A 15,910-nucleotide genomic window follows, 5' to 3' on the forward strand; every position below is an offset into this window, starting at 1 on the left:
GAGGAGCTGCTATTTTTGCTGAGACATGAGTGATCCAAAGTTGCCAGCCATGCTGAGATGTGGAAGAAATCCTTGTACTTGCTGTTTCCTTTGCTAGGAATGAGTCTGGGTTAATCAAAGTGTAGGAGATAGTAGTATGGCTGAAAAATGGTGAATGAGGGGAGAACAGTAAGAAGTTAAGGAACAATGGCAATGGGTCAATCATCTACAGTGGAGCAAAGACAGAAGATTAGATTAGATTTTAAGGAAGAGGGGAAGCCATTGGAGTGCTTCAAGTATAGGAGTGATAAGATCCGACTTGGGTGTTTAAAATATAATTTTGGATAGATTTCAGGGTGACCAGAGTGGAAGCAGAGAGTGAGTTAGTAAACCGTTGGAGTGATCCAGATTGCAGTGGCCATGGGTAGCGGTGCTTTGAGTTAGAATGTATTTTGGAAATAGAGACTTTCAAGGACTTGTGGATGGCCTGGACCTGAGGGTAAAGGGGAAAGTCAAGCTCTCCTGGGATTTTGACTCAAGCAACTGAGTGAATATCAGTGTGTTTTATTGAATTTGGAAAAACTGGTCTGGGATGGTGGGTGGTGGCTTAAGAAAAGTTGAAAAACTGCTTCCACTAGTGGGTGTTCAGGAAGAATACTGCTTGGCCACACAAAGTTTGAAATCCCTATTAGCAATTCAAGGGAAGATGGATGCTGAGTAAATAGATGGACACAAATGTCCCCATCCAAGAGGAGAGACAGGCCAGAGATGGAGGTAAATATTTGGAAATTTGTGAGTCATTAGCTAATAGGTGAGAGTCAAAGTAATTCTTTGTGGTTGTCATTAGAGGGAGAAAAAAAGAATTGATGTTAAGAGAGCTCATTTGGAAGAGCACAATTCTAGCTAACGTTTCTGGAGGTAACTGTCCAAGGTGGCAGCTCTCTGAGCTCTCTGTGCCCAGCCCCACCTCTCTGGGACTTTCCAGGACAGATGCTAACTGAAGATGGGAGGAAGTCCACTTGGACATGCTGCTCTGATAGAACAGTGATCTTCCCTGTGAAATCGCCTCCTCCTGTCCTCCTTCCAGGGATGCAGACATCCCATCTGGCCAGGAACTGGGGCAGCCAGGCCCATAGGCCAGCAGACACACCTATCTCTTAGTCACGCCTTCCTCCCCAGCTTCACCTTCACCCTCATCCCCCCAACCAGTAAATGTCTAGCTGGAATTGGCAATGAGATGCCCAGGGACTCACCATTCAAAGTCCCAGTCGGCACAGACACAGGGTTCGGAGACCACCGTCCCTGAGGAGTCTTGGCCCAGGGCACACTGAGCTCCTGGCTTGCGTTTCTTGAATATTTTCCTTTCTCCCATGACGCAAGGCTCCCCCTTAGGAAGAAAGTCCATAGTGAGAGAAGCAGAAAAACACAAAGATGGTGAAATAAACCAGCGTTAGCCTCTTCATTCTCTTTTTGTCACTCTATGTAGAACTCTCCCTCCCAGGAACCATTCAGGAGTTTCCAAGATTAAAAGGCTGATCTTTTACTACCCAACAAGAGGAACACTATGGGAGGCTGGCCTATCACTGTCCCTCCACCCAACCTAGCCAGTCATGGCTACTTCATCTTGTTTCTTCTCCACCTCCATAGAGAATGCAAACACTCCAGGTCATCCTCACAGACCACCCGGCAATTGCCCGAATGGCGTCAGCAGAAATTCCAGTGGAAAAGAATCCACTTCTGGCATAATTTTCACATCATCTTCAGAGTAAAATTGAAGTGGACCCAATAAGTTCCCTCTCTATGATAAACCACTGTGTCCCAGTCCTTATTCCTAGTCAAGGGCACAAAGAGAAGGATAATAATTTGTTGGTACAAATTATAAGGACCCAATAGTTCTGAAGAAAAAAGGAGTCTGCCTATGTTGCATAGTACTAAATATCTGCCTTGCTAGAGCCCCTCACCTCCACCTTTCACCCCTTCTCTGTGGTCCTGTCCACAATGCTCCTGGGTCCTGACTTCAGGCTGGTCTGAGAAATGCTCTCATGCTTCCCAGTAAAAGGTAAGATGGTCACATCATTGGTGAGGTCTCCTAGTTTTCTGGGCTTATTTCCCCATGGGTAGTACTAAAATCCCAGGTTACCATTATCACTACTTCCCCAGCTGCTCAGTGATTTCAACGAGTAGATCAGGATTCCAGGGTGCAAAATGGTCCCAAAATCTCACCTGCCCCTGCTAGACCTGGGTGTGTGGGTTCCAATCCTTCCCCCGAAACCCATCATTATCCCCAGATGGCCCACTACTTTCCTTCTCCAAATAGGAAGGCCCAATAAGACCAAACAGGGCTTGCAGTGGCCCCTCTTCCTAGGAGACAGGACCCCCTACCCTGCACTGTACCTGATTGAGCAGGTGCCAGGTCTGATAATCCTCTTTGCTGCAGCGCCGGCTGAAGATAGATTTGTAGTCCACCTTCACCAACTGCCATTCCGAGTGGAGGCTGAAGTGGCCAAAAACTCTAAGTGTTTAGGGGACAAATGAAAAAGGCAAGCAGATAAAGCCCCATAGTCAGTCATAGCATCTAGTTTAGTGCACAAAGACTGGAGGGAGAGAGGGCTGAATTGCAGCCTAGACTTTAATGATTCTTCTAAAGCCAGGTCTGTGAAGGCTATTGAGGGGAAGTCCACTGACCACACAACTACAGCCAATTGACACAGTATTCACTGTGGGTGTAAAACCAACTTTTTTTTTTCTTGCAAAAGTAATATATGTGCTTTACAGGAAGCATTTCAAATATAGAAAGGTGTGGTGAAGGAAAAATCTTCCCCAATCATCTACAATCCTCTCCAAAGGTAGACCTGCTCCTCGTATTTTCACATATAGTCTTCTTCTCAAAGCAAGCACTACTGTTATAGCTACTGATGTCCACAGGCAGGGACTCAGTTTTCTCATCTGTAAATTGTGCATGTGTATGTTGGGAGGGGTGGGTGTGGATTAGCTAATCTAAAGTATGACCTTGCCAATTCCAATATTCTGACTGAATCTAAGTGTGTTTTAGTTGAAATTCTCATTGCTTAATTCATGTGAATACCACCCTCTTTCCCCCTGTCCTGAAAAAGCAGTCATCTCATAAAAGGAACTCATATTTATGTATAGCAAAGAAGCACACTTTCTGTGCAACTTAGATAATCAATACTGACCTTTTCAAAGTCCAGCAGTTGATAGCCCTATAAACATGAATGATCAATCATTTCTAGAAAAATAGAAAAAAAGACTGATCATCCATACTCCACTCAGGTGGCATGTCTTGTAATTACAATGCAAGGCATCTATCAGAGTGATGTAAAGGGGGGACCAGTCATGCCAGGAACCAAAACCCACTGAAGTCTCTCAAGGAATCGGATGGCTTCCATTCCAGCAAGAATTAATCATGCTCACAGCCCTGAATTCTCCTCCTCCCAAGTTCAAATATCCTCATAGTGACACTTAAGAGACTAACTCTCCTCAAGGGACATTTCCTTCTGCTATCTGAAAGATGAGGATGCTTTGGGGGGCGGGGTGGAGCTAATTAAAATTGTGAAATGGAGAAAGAATTGTTTTGTAGATCACACAACTTAAAATACACCTTAGGAAATGATTTTTAATGTCCTATGATTTACTCGTTAAATAAAGCTTTTTAGAGCTTTGACTGAAAAAAAAAAGATTAAACAGACTTTGAGGGAGTGACTGTGGGTCTCTCCTTTAGTAAAATCGTATGATCTCTGCATGAATCTTACCTCAGCCCTGAGTAGTAGGAACAACCAAGAGGCTAGAATACCCTGGACTGTGTGGCCAGTACTGCGTGGGATACCTGCCCTGACGTTCTCTCCGTTCTATTGCATTCTTGCCATATTCATTGGTCTCCAAATCCAATACATCCATGCCAGGTCTACACTAAGGTATATCTACCATTTAGTTCTGATTCAGTTCACGGAAAGGTCATGAGTCAGTCAACTTTTAATCTTTAACAAAACAGTTATCTCATAAAAAGTTTCTATTTGTTTTAAGAGAGGAGAATAAGGTTAAAAGCTCATCAAGAAAAAACAAACAGTGGGAGAAACCTTGATAAATGTCTTCTTCCCTCTCTCTCCAGCCTATCCAAATCCTCCCACATTCGAATGCCACCTCCTCTAGAAAGTCTTCCCTGATTGGAGTACTCTGAGTAGCAAGATATTAGTGATGCTAAACAAAAAACAAAACACTCTACCTATTCCAAACAGTTTACAGTTATTTTATAGATCACAAAATACATCATGTCAGATGAATCCCATTCCTTTCTATGAAGGATTACTAGGCATACAGAAGAAGGAAATATGAGGCACATGATTTACCCAGATATCAACAAGGCATCTGATGGTCTGCTGTAGCAGTCTTGAAGAAAAGATGAAAAAACATGAGCCAGGTGCTAGTAAAATTATGTGGCTGAACAGTACCTAATTAAGGCATTAAAATCAACCAGGAGGGAGGGGGTGAGTAGTCAGCTGCAAGGTTCTGCTGTCTGCTCTTTCTCGTTCATCATTTTTATTAATGACTTAATGACATGAAAATAATGGTCATCATTGGAAATTGCATTTTCTGATGACACAAAGCTGGAAGAAACAGTCAATATTCTTGATGGCAGAATCAGGACCCAAAAAGGTCTTGACAGACTGAAGAGATAGACTGGATTTAATAATATATGACATAACAGGGAAAAATATCAGGTCCCTCCCTGGCAACTACATAAGTATTGGATAAAAGAAATGGGGCTTGGTGCAGCTCAGGATACATAATAATAATGATGATGATAATGATGATGATGCAGCTTAAGAATTTTTGTATACAACACAATTAATATAAGTAAACACTTCAGAAAGACCAGAAATACTTAAGGTAATCTTAGAATGCATTAATGAATGCAGAATTTTGTATATTCTGTAGAACAAAAGAGGAAATATCCTGGTCTGTTTTACATTAACTACATAACAAAGGAGAATTGTACTTAGTGTTGGATGTCACCACTCAAGAAGGATATACGTGAGTAGTACATGTTGGGGCTTTGGTGGTGGTAGTGGAGTTTGAATCTCCTGAAATTTGAAATAAAATATGCATTTACTGGCCTGTGTGTATTTATCTATGGAGACGTTACATATCTTTTTATCAGATTTTCAAAAGGGTTCACTGTTCCCAAAGTTTAAGGACCACTGGAAAAGAGAGGGATTCAGATGATGTACTGGATGAAACAGTGGCTCTCCAAAGAGACATGACCATGTTCTATTCCCTGTAACCTGTGAATGTGACCTTATTTGGAAAAAGGTCTTTGCAGTTGTGACTTAAGGATCTGAAGATAAAATCATCCTGGCCCTAAGTCCAATGAAAAGTATCCTTATAAGAGATACAAAGAAGAGAGACATACAGAGAGGAGAAGGCTATGTGAAGACAGAGGCAAAGACGAGTTATGCAGATACAAGCCAAGGAACACCTGGAGCCATCAGAAGATGGAACAAGCATGGAACCAATTCTCCTTTAGGGCACTAGAGGGAGCACGGTCCTGCTGCCACCTTGACCTTGGACTCTGGCCTCTAGAACTATGAGAGAATAAATTTCCGTTTTTTCAGCCACCCAGTTTGTGGTAATTTGTTACAGGAGGCACAAGAAATAATACAAATGGTGATATGATTTGAGACCACTTTTCATCTACCAATCCAAGGAGTGGTATGAAAACTATGGCTGGGCTTCCCTGATGGCACAGTGGTTGAGAGTCTGCCTGCAGATGCAGGGGAAATGGGTTCGTGCCCCGGTCCGGGAAGATCCCAAATGCCGCGGAGCAGCTGGGCCTGTGAGCCATGGCTGCTGAGCCTGCGCGTCCCGAGCCTGTGCTCCACGACAGCAGAGGCCACAACAGTGAGAGGCCCGTGTACCACCAAAAAAAACAAAAAAAAAACCCCAAAAAAAACTATGGCTGGTTAACCTGGGGATGACTTAGGAAGGGGCAGTGGAGGGAAGCCCAATAAATGGGCACTCTAGGGAGATCTCCTGAGTATTAAAAAATAACAAAAAATAAAAGTGTAAAAGTTTACAAAGTGAGAAATCTTTCTAATAGTCAAAGTTGCCCACACAGGATAGGAATGGCTCAGGAGTTAGTAAGCAGAGAACTTCAAGCTCAGGCTTAACCATTTCCCAGGGCTGATGTTGAGGAGGATGCTGGCATCATCCAAGTACGTGTGGCCTAACTGACCCTGAGCCTCTAAGGATGTCCATGTTGTTGGCCTTCCCAGCTTTTAGGGATATCTGTTTCTGATCTGAGGGCTCATTTCAGAACTGAACATAAAATAGAGGCTCATTCAGAACTTGTGGACTAACTTAGATTCTTCTCTTCTACAGTTCCCGCAGGTGCATTCCTTTCACCAGTATTTCTTTGGCTTCTAACCCAAATATCCTTACACCATGTTTTCCAGGTCCTTCCCCAAACTGTAAATTGATACACTGATATTTCCACTCAGGGGTTGGCTAGTATGCTCTCCTGCAGGGTCATTTTCCTGTGCCAGATGCAAATTTTTAAACATTTAATGTTAGGATTATGAGCTCTGTTCATTTTCTCACTGGATCCCAACTAAAATTAGTAGGGTAAAACCTCTTAGTAACTTTCAGACATTGATGTACTCCCGTCTCTCCATCCACTATCAGTTCATGGTGGGCCCCCTCCTATGGGGCATAAGTGACTCTGATGCAGGGTCTCTCTTTTGCAAAGATCTGGCTTCCCTAATTCTGTTCAATACTGGATTCATTCACTGCTCTTCTGATTGGAGCTCATGGAAGATGAAGAAATGACAGAAACACAGCAAACTAAGTCAGAGATAAAATAAGGACTAATTTAATTTCAAGCATTTCTCATCCCTTTTCATACCTACCCTTAAACAGATGTTAAAATTCACAACAGGATCTGTAGAAGTGAGAACCCTGCAGAGAAGTCAGAGGGATTAGAAACCACGTCCATCACTCTGAGGTGATAAACGCTGACTAGATCCACCTGGTCCTGGATTGGAGAAAGTGAAAACCTAGACTGTTTCTAAATAATAATACAAGAAATCAACTTCCCAGATAAAAGCCTCTCATCTCCTGGAAATGTTCCTTTAAGCTTATCACCAGTAAAGCAGGGGAAGCATATTCATCCCACTTGTGGTAACTTTTTGGGAAACAAAGTGATTCATAAATGAATTGAATACAAAAACTCAAGAGATGGCTAGGGTGGAGGAGCCAAAGATGTGGAACATTTCCAAAAGGATAATGTAATTCCCAAAACTAGGTACTACTAATTCCCAAAACAGGTACTACTTCTTTTAGAAAGTCTTCTGTGACTGTTCCAATAATACTGAGCTCTCGTTCCTCAGAAACTCAAATGGTCCCGTTATCTCTAGACTAGAGGATCTCCACTGTCTGCATCAGAATCAACTAGAGAGCTTGTTAAATATAGACTGTCCCACACCCAGACTTTCTAATTAGTAGTGTTGGGTGCCTGATTATTGCATATCTAATAACTCCCCAGGTGATGCTGATGTTGTTGTCTCCAGGACCACTTGTTAAGAAACACTGCTCTAGACCACTTATCCAGAATTTAATTTTCTTGTATTTTTGGTCAAATTTGTAGCAACCAATTAGAAAGCTTTGTAAGGCTGGGAATGTTCTTATACTTCTTTGGACCACATAAAGCTTTTCAACAATAGTTGCTCGACAAAGAATGGCTGATTATTGGGTACCAATGGAACAAGGCAATTTGAGAGGGTGGCTTTATTTTCAAGTCTTTGGCAAAAAAGCTAATTTCTAGCGTGTTCAAATTCACTGTCATCCACAGTCCCACTTCCTTGCAATTACCAAGATAAACTATTTTGACCTCCTTCTTCAGAAATGTATCCCCAGTCCCCCTTCTTAACTCAAAGCATATTTTTATCAACATAATCAAAACCCCAAGACAATGTATGTGAAAATCTTGAAAACTCCCAATTGACAATAAATATTCATTACCATTGCCATCATTCTCATTGCTGGGACCCCCACAGACTCATACCCAAGGCCCTGCTCATCAAGAGATTTCGATAGGGTTGGCTCAAAATTCCTTTTGCAAGGTAAATACTAAACTAAAATGCACAGGCTTTGTCTTTTGTGTGTGTGTGTGTGACATCTTCTGTAGAGCCTTTCAGAAAGTAGACACCTCATATATAAATACATATGACTGTCTGGAAACAGGTAGCTTACCCTTTAGTTCCCCTGAAAAAGTTACTCCCCACCACAGAACAAAATAAATGAATTCTCAGAGCTATTTTTCACAATATGGATTTTCAGGAAAAATCTATTAAAATTTATTACTTCTGTTTTTCTTTTTCTTTTTACCTTGTCACCTGGAATTTTTTTTCATGAGAGTTTTTGGCTCCACTCAAGATTTACTTTCTTCTTGGGCTTTACAAACCTGAGACCATCTCTCTCTTTCTATTAAACTCCTCTGTTGCTATCTGCCTGCACTGCTAATGTGACTCTGGTCACAAAGTGTCCTCTTGTGTGGTGGTTTAACTTTGAACATACAGGTGGTCTGGGCATGGTGGCAAAAGTAGTAGGCAAGGAAATAGAAGACTTGTCTTTTCCTAGTCCTCGTCTGCCACTAAATTAGCTAGGTGACCTTGAGAAAATCACTTCATCTCTCAAGCTTTCAGCTTCCTCACAGAAGATAATTTTTGAGCAGTGACACATATACTGAAAGGATGGGATGCAAAAACAGTCTAGGTGGAACATGGCTCCTAAAAGACGATTTCCAAGAGTTTATGTTCTTTCAATCCCTATGTCTACCTCCAGGTAGACAAGCTATCTGTCTCCTGGTGACCCCATACACAAAGGATTTATCAATTAGAGTCATTCATCTTTGTCTCCACTGGCACTTCTTTCATATAACAGATGCTCAATAAATAGTTCTGGGTTGATTAATGGGTAGAATTAATCTATCAAAACCATCCACTTCTTCCAAAATTGGGGTAATAGCTTTATCGACCCTTATTTCTGGGCCAAAGAACATGGTTGAGTTGTGTGTCCTTTGAGGTTTAGGAGGACTAAAACAATCTCAGGAAAAATAGCAGCAGTTTCTCTACCCCTTGTTATCACGGTCTGTGCTAGGATTTCCACAAACAACTGTGATTTGCTGGGACCCTAAATAACACTCCTTCTCTAATCCGCCATCCAGACCTGAGTAAACCTTGTGGGTAGGGAAGTGATTAATTTGAGGGAGGGAGGTGGTTTACAAAAATAAAAGACTTCATTAGAATTCCATCCACACAGAGGGATAGCTACTCATTAATTAAATGATTTCAAAGGAGATCTTCATATATAATTGCTATAATTTAGGTGGAAACAATGCCACACTAAATGTAATTAGAGGAGCAGGCTATGTAAGGATGTTTTCGTCTTTACAGGAGAGCAACTCTGGGTTACCTGATTCTCCCCTGCATAGTAACCTGGTTCTTTGTTTGATCTCCAAATACACCAACTTTTATATACAGTTATAAAAGCTGAAAGAAGTTTCAAGGAGACAGTGGTTGACCACAATCTTTCCGAGAGGAAAAGAACAAGAATTCATCACTAGGAAGCCACGGGACGTATGCAAAAGATATAACCAATAGTGCGTGGGGACTTAGATTAGCAGGATGTCACTGCAGATGGACCTTTGAGGGAACAGCTGGTGGCACTCCACTAGGATAATACCGTGTTGTCATCGAGCTGCCCCAGGCCCTCCCCCTTCCCTTATCCTCCTCAGTCACTCCAGCACCAGCACCTTGAGCTCCTGTAACCCCCACCTCTCCCATCTCTGTCTGCCTGAAGACAAGAGAACTGCCTTAAGAAAGAGAACAAGGCCAAAGCTGACTCTGCCAATTTCTTCCTGACTTCCCTCCTTCTGTTACTGCCTCAGCTGAATTCTCAGACATCAGGCTAGAAACCTCTGCATTAGCAGAGACTCCGCCCTCAGTATGTCTTCTCTCTTAACCTCTAGCCCGACTCTCAATCCTTTTCTTACACTTCTACAAAATCTCTCACATTCACCAACTCCACTTGTATGTATGCCACTCCTATGCCCTGATACTAATAATGGCCACCACTGACGGTCACCATTGATAGCATGCTTATCAGGTGCCAGAGACTCTGCTGAATGTTCCCCGGCGATTATTATCCCGAATCCTCCACACAAGGCCTGAGAATCTTAGGTATAGCCTTTTCAGATGAGGAAACTGAGGCCCTAGGTCCGTGTTCAAAGTCAAGATTGAGCTAGGCTTCAAGTTGACATTCGTGTGAGGCCAAAGCTCTTACTGGCTGCTCTTCCTCCTGCTGAAGACTGTATTCCAGGCTCTCAGTACCTCTTGCCCCCTCACTCATTTACACCCTACATCCATCTTCAAGGAACCTATCCTCCACCCATTTCCAGACAGTTGTCTTAAAGCATTATTCCAATGACACTACATCCACACTCAGAAATTATGGTTATAGAATAGGGACCGTGTTCCTAGAACTAGCATTCCATCATATCCCTTTCCAAACTTTTCTTCCTTCTCCCCTATCTGTTCTTGCCAAACTGGTCTATTTCCCTTTTTACAAATGCCTACTCTACATAGATATTTGTGTTTGTGTGCACACACACACGGGCTGATGATAATAGCTGTGGAACATTTAGCAGAGTCCCTAGCATACACACACACACACACACACACACACACACATACTCCTGATTTCACACCTTATTTTTGCCATGTTCTTCATTAGAAACATCCTCCTTCAGTCTCTCCTGTCCTAAAACCTACCCAAGCCCCGACTTAAATGCCATCTCCTCTTAGAAGTGCTCCTGAGGTATTCAAAGTCCAAGTGATCTCTCTTCTAGACTTCCTGTGTGAGCAGATGGTAATCTTCTCCCACGGAGCAGAGGCCTTGCTCAGTTTCTCTAACCCTTTGTTTCAGTAACACCATATCCTTCCCGTCTTCCTTACTTCTCCCCCCACTCCTCCTCTTCACACCTCTGTTGGTAACTTAAGCCTTCTTCTTATCTGTCCCTACACTTGACATGGGTTCTTCATATGTGGCTCAAGAGGTCCCCTAATGTCCTTCTATGACATTCATCTCTTCAACTTTAATTTCTATGCAGAGAACTCCCAAGGTACCTACTCTTGTTCCTAACCTCTTATAAGACTTAGTCACAAATATCACACTAAGAACTTTGAATTTGATACAAGAGCCTCCCTATCTACCTTTGCAGCATTATCTCCTGCTACTTCACAGTGTTACTTGTGCTCAGACAGAATTCCCTTTTGTTCCACTAAAAGAAGCATGATTTCCTAGCGCCTGCTTTTCCTCTGCTGGGGATCTGATCTTGCCCAACATCTGATCTTGTCCAACTCCTACCCATTCTGCAAGTCTTAAGTCAAATAGTATGCAGTAATTCTTGGAAGGGGGGAAAGGAGAAGGAAATCTTTTCAAATCTAAGTATTTTGTAGTGACCATTTTCTCTTTTAAAAACCAAAACTAAGCAGATGAGGTGGGGGTTTTTTAATTTATTTTTCATACATTTAAAAATTTTGATTGAACAGAGAGAATATAATCTCAATGGATCAGCTCTTTGGAATTAGTGCAGCCTTTGTATGTAGCCCAGTATTTAGTCAATTGAAAAAAATATATTAAATGTTTTTTTAGAAAACATATTCTCTATTTGTTGTGTGGAGGGTTGCATATAGTTCTCTTAAATCAAGCTTGCAATAGTATCATTCATATCCAAAACCACACTAACTTTTGGACTGCTTGGTCTGTTGGTTTCTATGTGAAGTTTATTAAACTATTCCCCTACAATATTTCAAATCTTCCATTTCTCCTTGAGTTTTTGTAGGTTTTTGTATTATATAATCATTGCACTATACAGGTTTTGAGATTTTTCTATCCTCCTGATGGATTATTCTTTTGGGTTTTAATTTAAATGCTAACTTTTCTATTATGTTCTCTGTGATCTTTCTTCCTTTTCCACTCCTTTCCTTCTTAGGAAGAAAAAAATGATCTCTTTCCTCTGAATTTTTGTAGCATTTTTTCCCTATGTTTTGAGTGTCACCCTTAGCACAGTGAAAGTTTACGCAGTGAACAGTTCTTGGAGCCAGGAGTCCCATTTAGGCGGCTGCTGCTAATGTTATAACGCAGTTCTCAGCACCGCTTTCAACAAGGCTCTCATATCCCTTCTTAAGCATTTTGTGACTCATTAGCAATCATTTGACTGCACAGTTTGGCACGGAAGTATGGGCACAGGCGGGGGGGGGGGTCCCTTAGGCTGCTTGCATAAAAGGCAGAAAACACCATGAAATATATAAAACTGAAAGCACAGATGGAGGAAGTAAGAAAAGAGAAACAGGCACAGAAGATGTTACCTAGAGAGCTCCAATTATGGCCCAATTTGTCTCAAGGTCTAAAGCACTTACTATGTGGAGAATGAGGTACTTGAACCTGAACTATGACAATCTTCATTGGCTTGGCCTCTAGTTGGGAGTTCCTGGGCCATGGAAAAGAGCAAACAGAACTATTACGTCTTAGTACACAAGACCAAGGGTCCTTAGGGCTAAACCTTTGGCCCAACCCCTTCACCTGCTAGCTGGGGAAATCAAGCCAAAGTAAAGTAGTGGTCTGCTCAAGAACACAAAGGACTAGAACACAAGTCACCCGAACCACAATTTTTTCACCAACACTGACTGCTTTTCACAGGGATACCTTTGCAGCTTGCAGGTTGAGTCATGGTGTGCCACATGTGACAATAGTACCAGGAGTAATTGCTGGAAGAACGTGATCACATCCAGGGCTATGGTTAACCAGGGAAGGCTTCAGACAAGACCCACTTTCCACATTTTGTTGGCTTTTCCTTAAGGCTCCTGTGTCTAAAGAGAGCTCTGGGTTTTCCAAGCTCTAGCCTGCAACTCTGGAACTATAAATGTGTGCTACTAGGTTCTTCTAAGAGAGGATTTTCTTTGATGTGCTGAGATCTGTCATTCCTCTGCACAGTCTAATGGGCTGAATGAGTCATCAGAATGACACAGACAATGATGTATTCTGGGTTCTAGGGAAATGAGCTCCCCTCCAGAGACAGCTTAGCTGCTCTCATCAAGCCCCTAAGGTGGGTGAAGGTCAGAGATACTAGGGTGACGGAATCTAAATTGGACTTCATGGATGGCCAGCAGGCTGGAGGGCAGGCATAGACCTTCAGTTCACAAATGAGGGGGGCATCCCTCTGGGTACCAGGGAAGAGGGAGTCTCCCATTGGTCTAGGTGTTGCCATCACACTGACATGTAAATAAACGTGCCCCAAATCAAAGGCTCTGCAATGACCCAGACTAGCTACTTGCAATTTCCCCTATTGACACATTGGATTTATTTCTCATTCTTCTAAGTAAACAATTGAACCAGCTGTTAATTAAACCATTCTGGTGAGTCACACACCATCTTCTCTGCCACCTCCGTCCAGGACTCAGAATTAGCCATTGCTAGGAAACCGCAAATCCCAACTCAATCCTTTTACTCCGCCTCAACTCCTTTCACTGGCTGGATGTCATTAATTTAAGAACAAATTATTAGAAACCTGGAAAACGGTTCTGAAATACCTGCAGATTTATGATGAAGTCATTTCACAAAAGGTCACAGGCAACCCTGCTATAATTAAATCTTTCATTAATTTTTAAAATACACAATAACTTACAAATGCAGCATAAATTAACCAGATGACCTTGAAAAGATTATTTAGAGCACTGCTTCATCAGGAGCCACTATCTAGCAATTTCCTGAATTTTTATTTTATTAGTGGGACTTGTCTTTTTCCATTCTTGTCTTTGATTGCATTCTAGTAGCCTGCTTATTTGAAATGATTTAGTATTAATTTACTCAGAGCATTAGTCAGCACTGGGGAGTGATGGTGGGTAGTTATGACTCTCCCTTCCTCTAGGTCATGACCTCAAAGGTAGAGTAAGTGTGACCCACACAATCATCTACACATACCTAAATGCAGCCTCTACTCTTTTGTTATCTGGAAGCTGCTTTTTATTTCATGAGTAAATTTTGATAAATGATTTCCCTTTTCTCATTATAAAAAGAATGTATTCTCATAAAAACCCTAAAAACTATAAATATCTATAGCTGAGAAAATAAAAACCCCACTTGAGGTAAAAACTTTTAATATTTTGTGATATTCCCTTCCATTCCCTGACAATGTTCTTCTTTCTCAGACTAAGAGGTAAGCAGTAATCAGAATCCACAGCTAGAGTTTAAATTTTGGAAGTTAGAGGTAACCCTGAAATCTTTCTTGCCCTGTCTCTCTCTCTCTCTCACAAACACACACACACACACCACCACCACCACCACCACTACCACCACCATTAAAACTCAATTGGATATGGAAAAATATTCCATAAATATTAGAGCTGAAATAAACCTCATACAAAACTGACCTTTCTTCTGTAGGGTACAGAAGAGGCTGCAGAACATAGCAACTTCCCATCAGCAGAGACCTTGGCTATCCTGTTTATGTCTTAGCCCAGCTCCTGGAGCTCTTAGAACAGTGCCTAAGTTGTAGTGGGCACTCAATACATATTGTTGAATAAAGAAATGATCAATGTTCTTGTAATAGCAACTTGACACATGTGGATTCCTGAGTCCTCCTTTAAGTGTTCCTAAGGAGTTCAGCTCTCTCTGAAAGGCCTAGGCTCCCTTACGCCTCCTTTGCCACCATAGGCCCTTCCTCTCTGCATCCAAGGAGGAAGCTGCTGAGGAGCGATTTCATATCAAAGCAGAAAGAGCAGTGTCCTGGAAAGGCCAGGCTTCGAGGCCAGCAGTTGCTGGTCTCCAGAAATTCAGGCCACATCCTTGGCTTTCGGTGTGCGTCCATGCCACCTGACTGTTTTCCCATTAGGGTGTAGAAGGGATTAGTAGTAAAGGAGGTCAGCGGCTGCAGGGGAATTGCATTGAGTGAAAGTGAGACATGAACTAGACCTTCATAGAAATAGGCAGGGAAGCAACAGCCAGGAATCCTGCATGCAGAGCCTGGGTTAGTTACACGATATGGTGTTGGGTGAGATGGTGAAAAGAGGCAGGGATTAAAAGGTTTGAAAATAAGTACCAGGAGAGAAGAAGGCAAGATTGAGAAAGAGACTAAAAGGCATTGGACCTGAAGAGGCAAAAGAAAGAAAGCTGATTTTTAAATGCACTGAAAGAAACCATTCAGTGTCCAAACAACTTTGACTCTTTTCTCAAAACTTAATAAGCTCCTTCAACGGGTTTCAAAGTTTAAAGTACACAACAATGGGAGTGTGGTCTGTGAACCTGTGAAAGATGAGCCAGGAGTTGGGTGATGAAGGAGAACCTAAGAGGTGGAAACAAGAGGGAGAAGATGGATGTTTAAGATGGGATTTGAGAGAGGAGGAAATATCTGGGAGTCAAAAGAGATGTAAAAGAGCAGGGGAAGGAGAGGCGCCTAGTTTTTCTCTGTCGTTATATTTCTCAGTCTCCTACTTTGTGTCAAATCCTGAACCAAGAGATAAAAAGAATCAGGAAAAAGATAAAATTCAGCCCCTTCTTTTAAATAGTTTTCAGTTCAGGCCAATAGTATTATTCACTCTCGATGTATCTGCTGAGCCCCAATTATGCACAGGCCTCCATGTTCAGGGCTGCGGAGGATGACAAATAAGACAGTTGCCAACCTCATGAATCTTTCAGACTAAAAAAGACCTCAACTGCAGAAATGACCAATAGGTAAAACAGTTAGAACACAGTGCAAAAATAAAGGTGACAATGCCATTTCACCGTGACCCAGCAATTCCATTTTTAGGTATGCAGCTCTGAGAACTTCTGTGTATGCATTGGGAGGCATATACAAAGA

General features: G+C 42.0%; 1 protein-coding gene across 1 annotated transcript in view; it reads right to left on the reverse strand.

Moving 5' to 3' along the window:
- The window catches only part of SORCS3 (sortilin related VPS10 domain containing receptor 3), a 626,549-nt gene that overhangs the window by 45,441 nt on the left and 565,198 nt on the right, over positions 1 to 15,910 (reverse strand). Inside the window, exons 15-16 of the mRNA XM_060103648.1 lie at positions 2,374 to 2,491; positions 1,233 to 1,366 (exon numbers count right to left, since the gene is read on the reverse strand). Coding sequence (XP_059959631.1) covers positions 1,233 to 1,366; positions 2,374 to 2,491 — 252 coding nt within the window. The remainder of the gene's footprint in view (positions 1 to 1,232; positions 1,367 to 2,373; positions 2,492 to 15,910) is intronic.

This window comes from Mesoplodon densirostris, chromosome 1 (assembly GCF_025265405.1).
Source record: "Mesoplodon densirostris isolate mMesDen1 chromosome 1, mMesDen1 primary haplotype, whole genome shotgun sequence".
Lineage (NCBI taxonomy): Eukaryota > Metazoa > Chordata > Mammalia > Artiodactyla > Ziphiidae > Mesoplodon > Mesoplodon densirostris.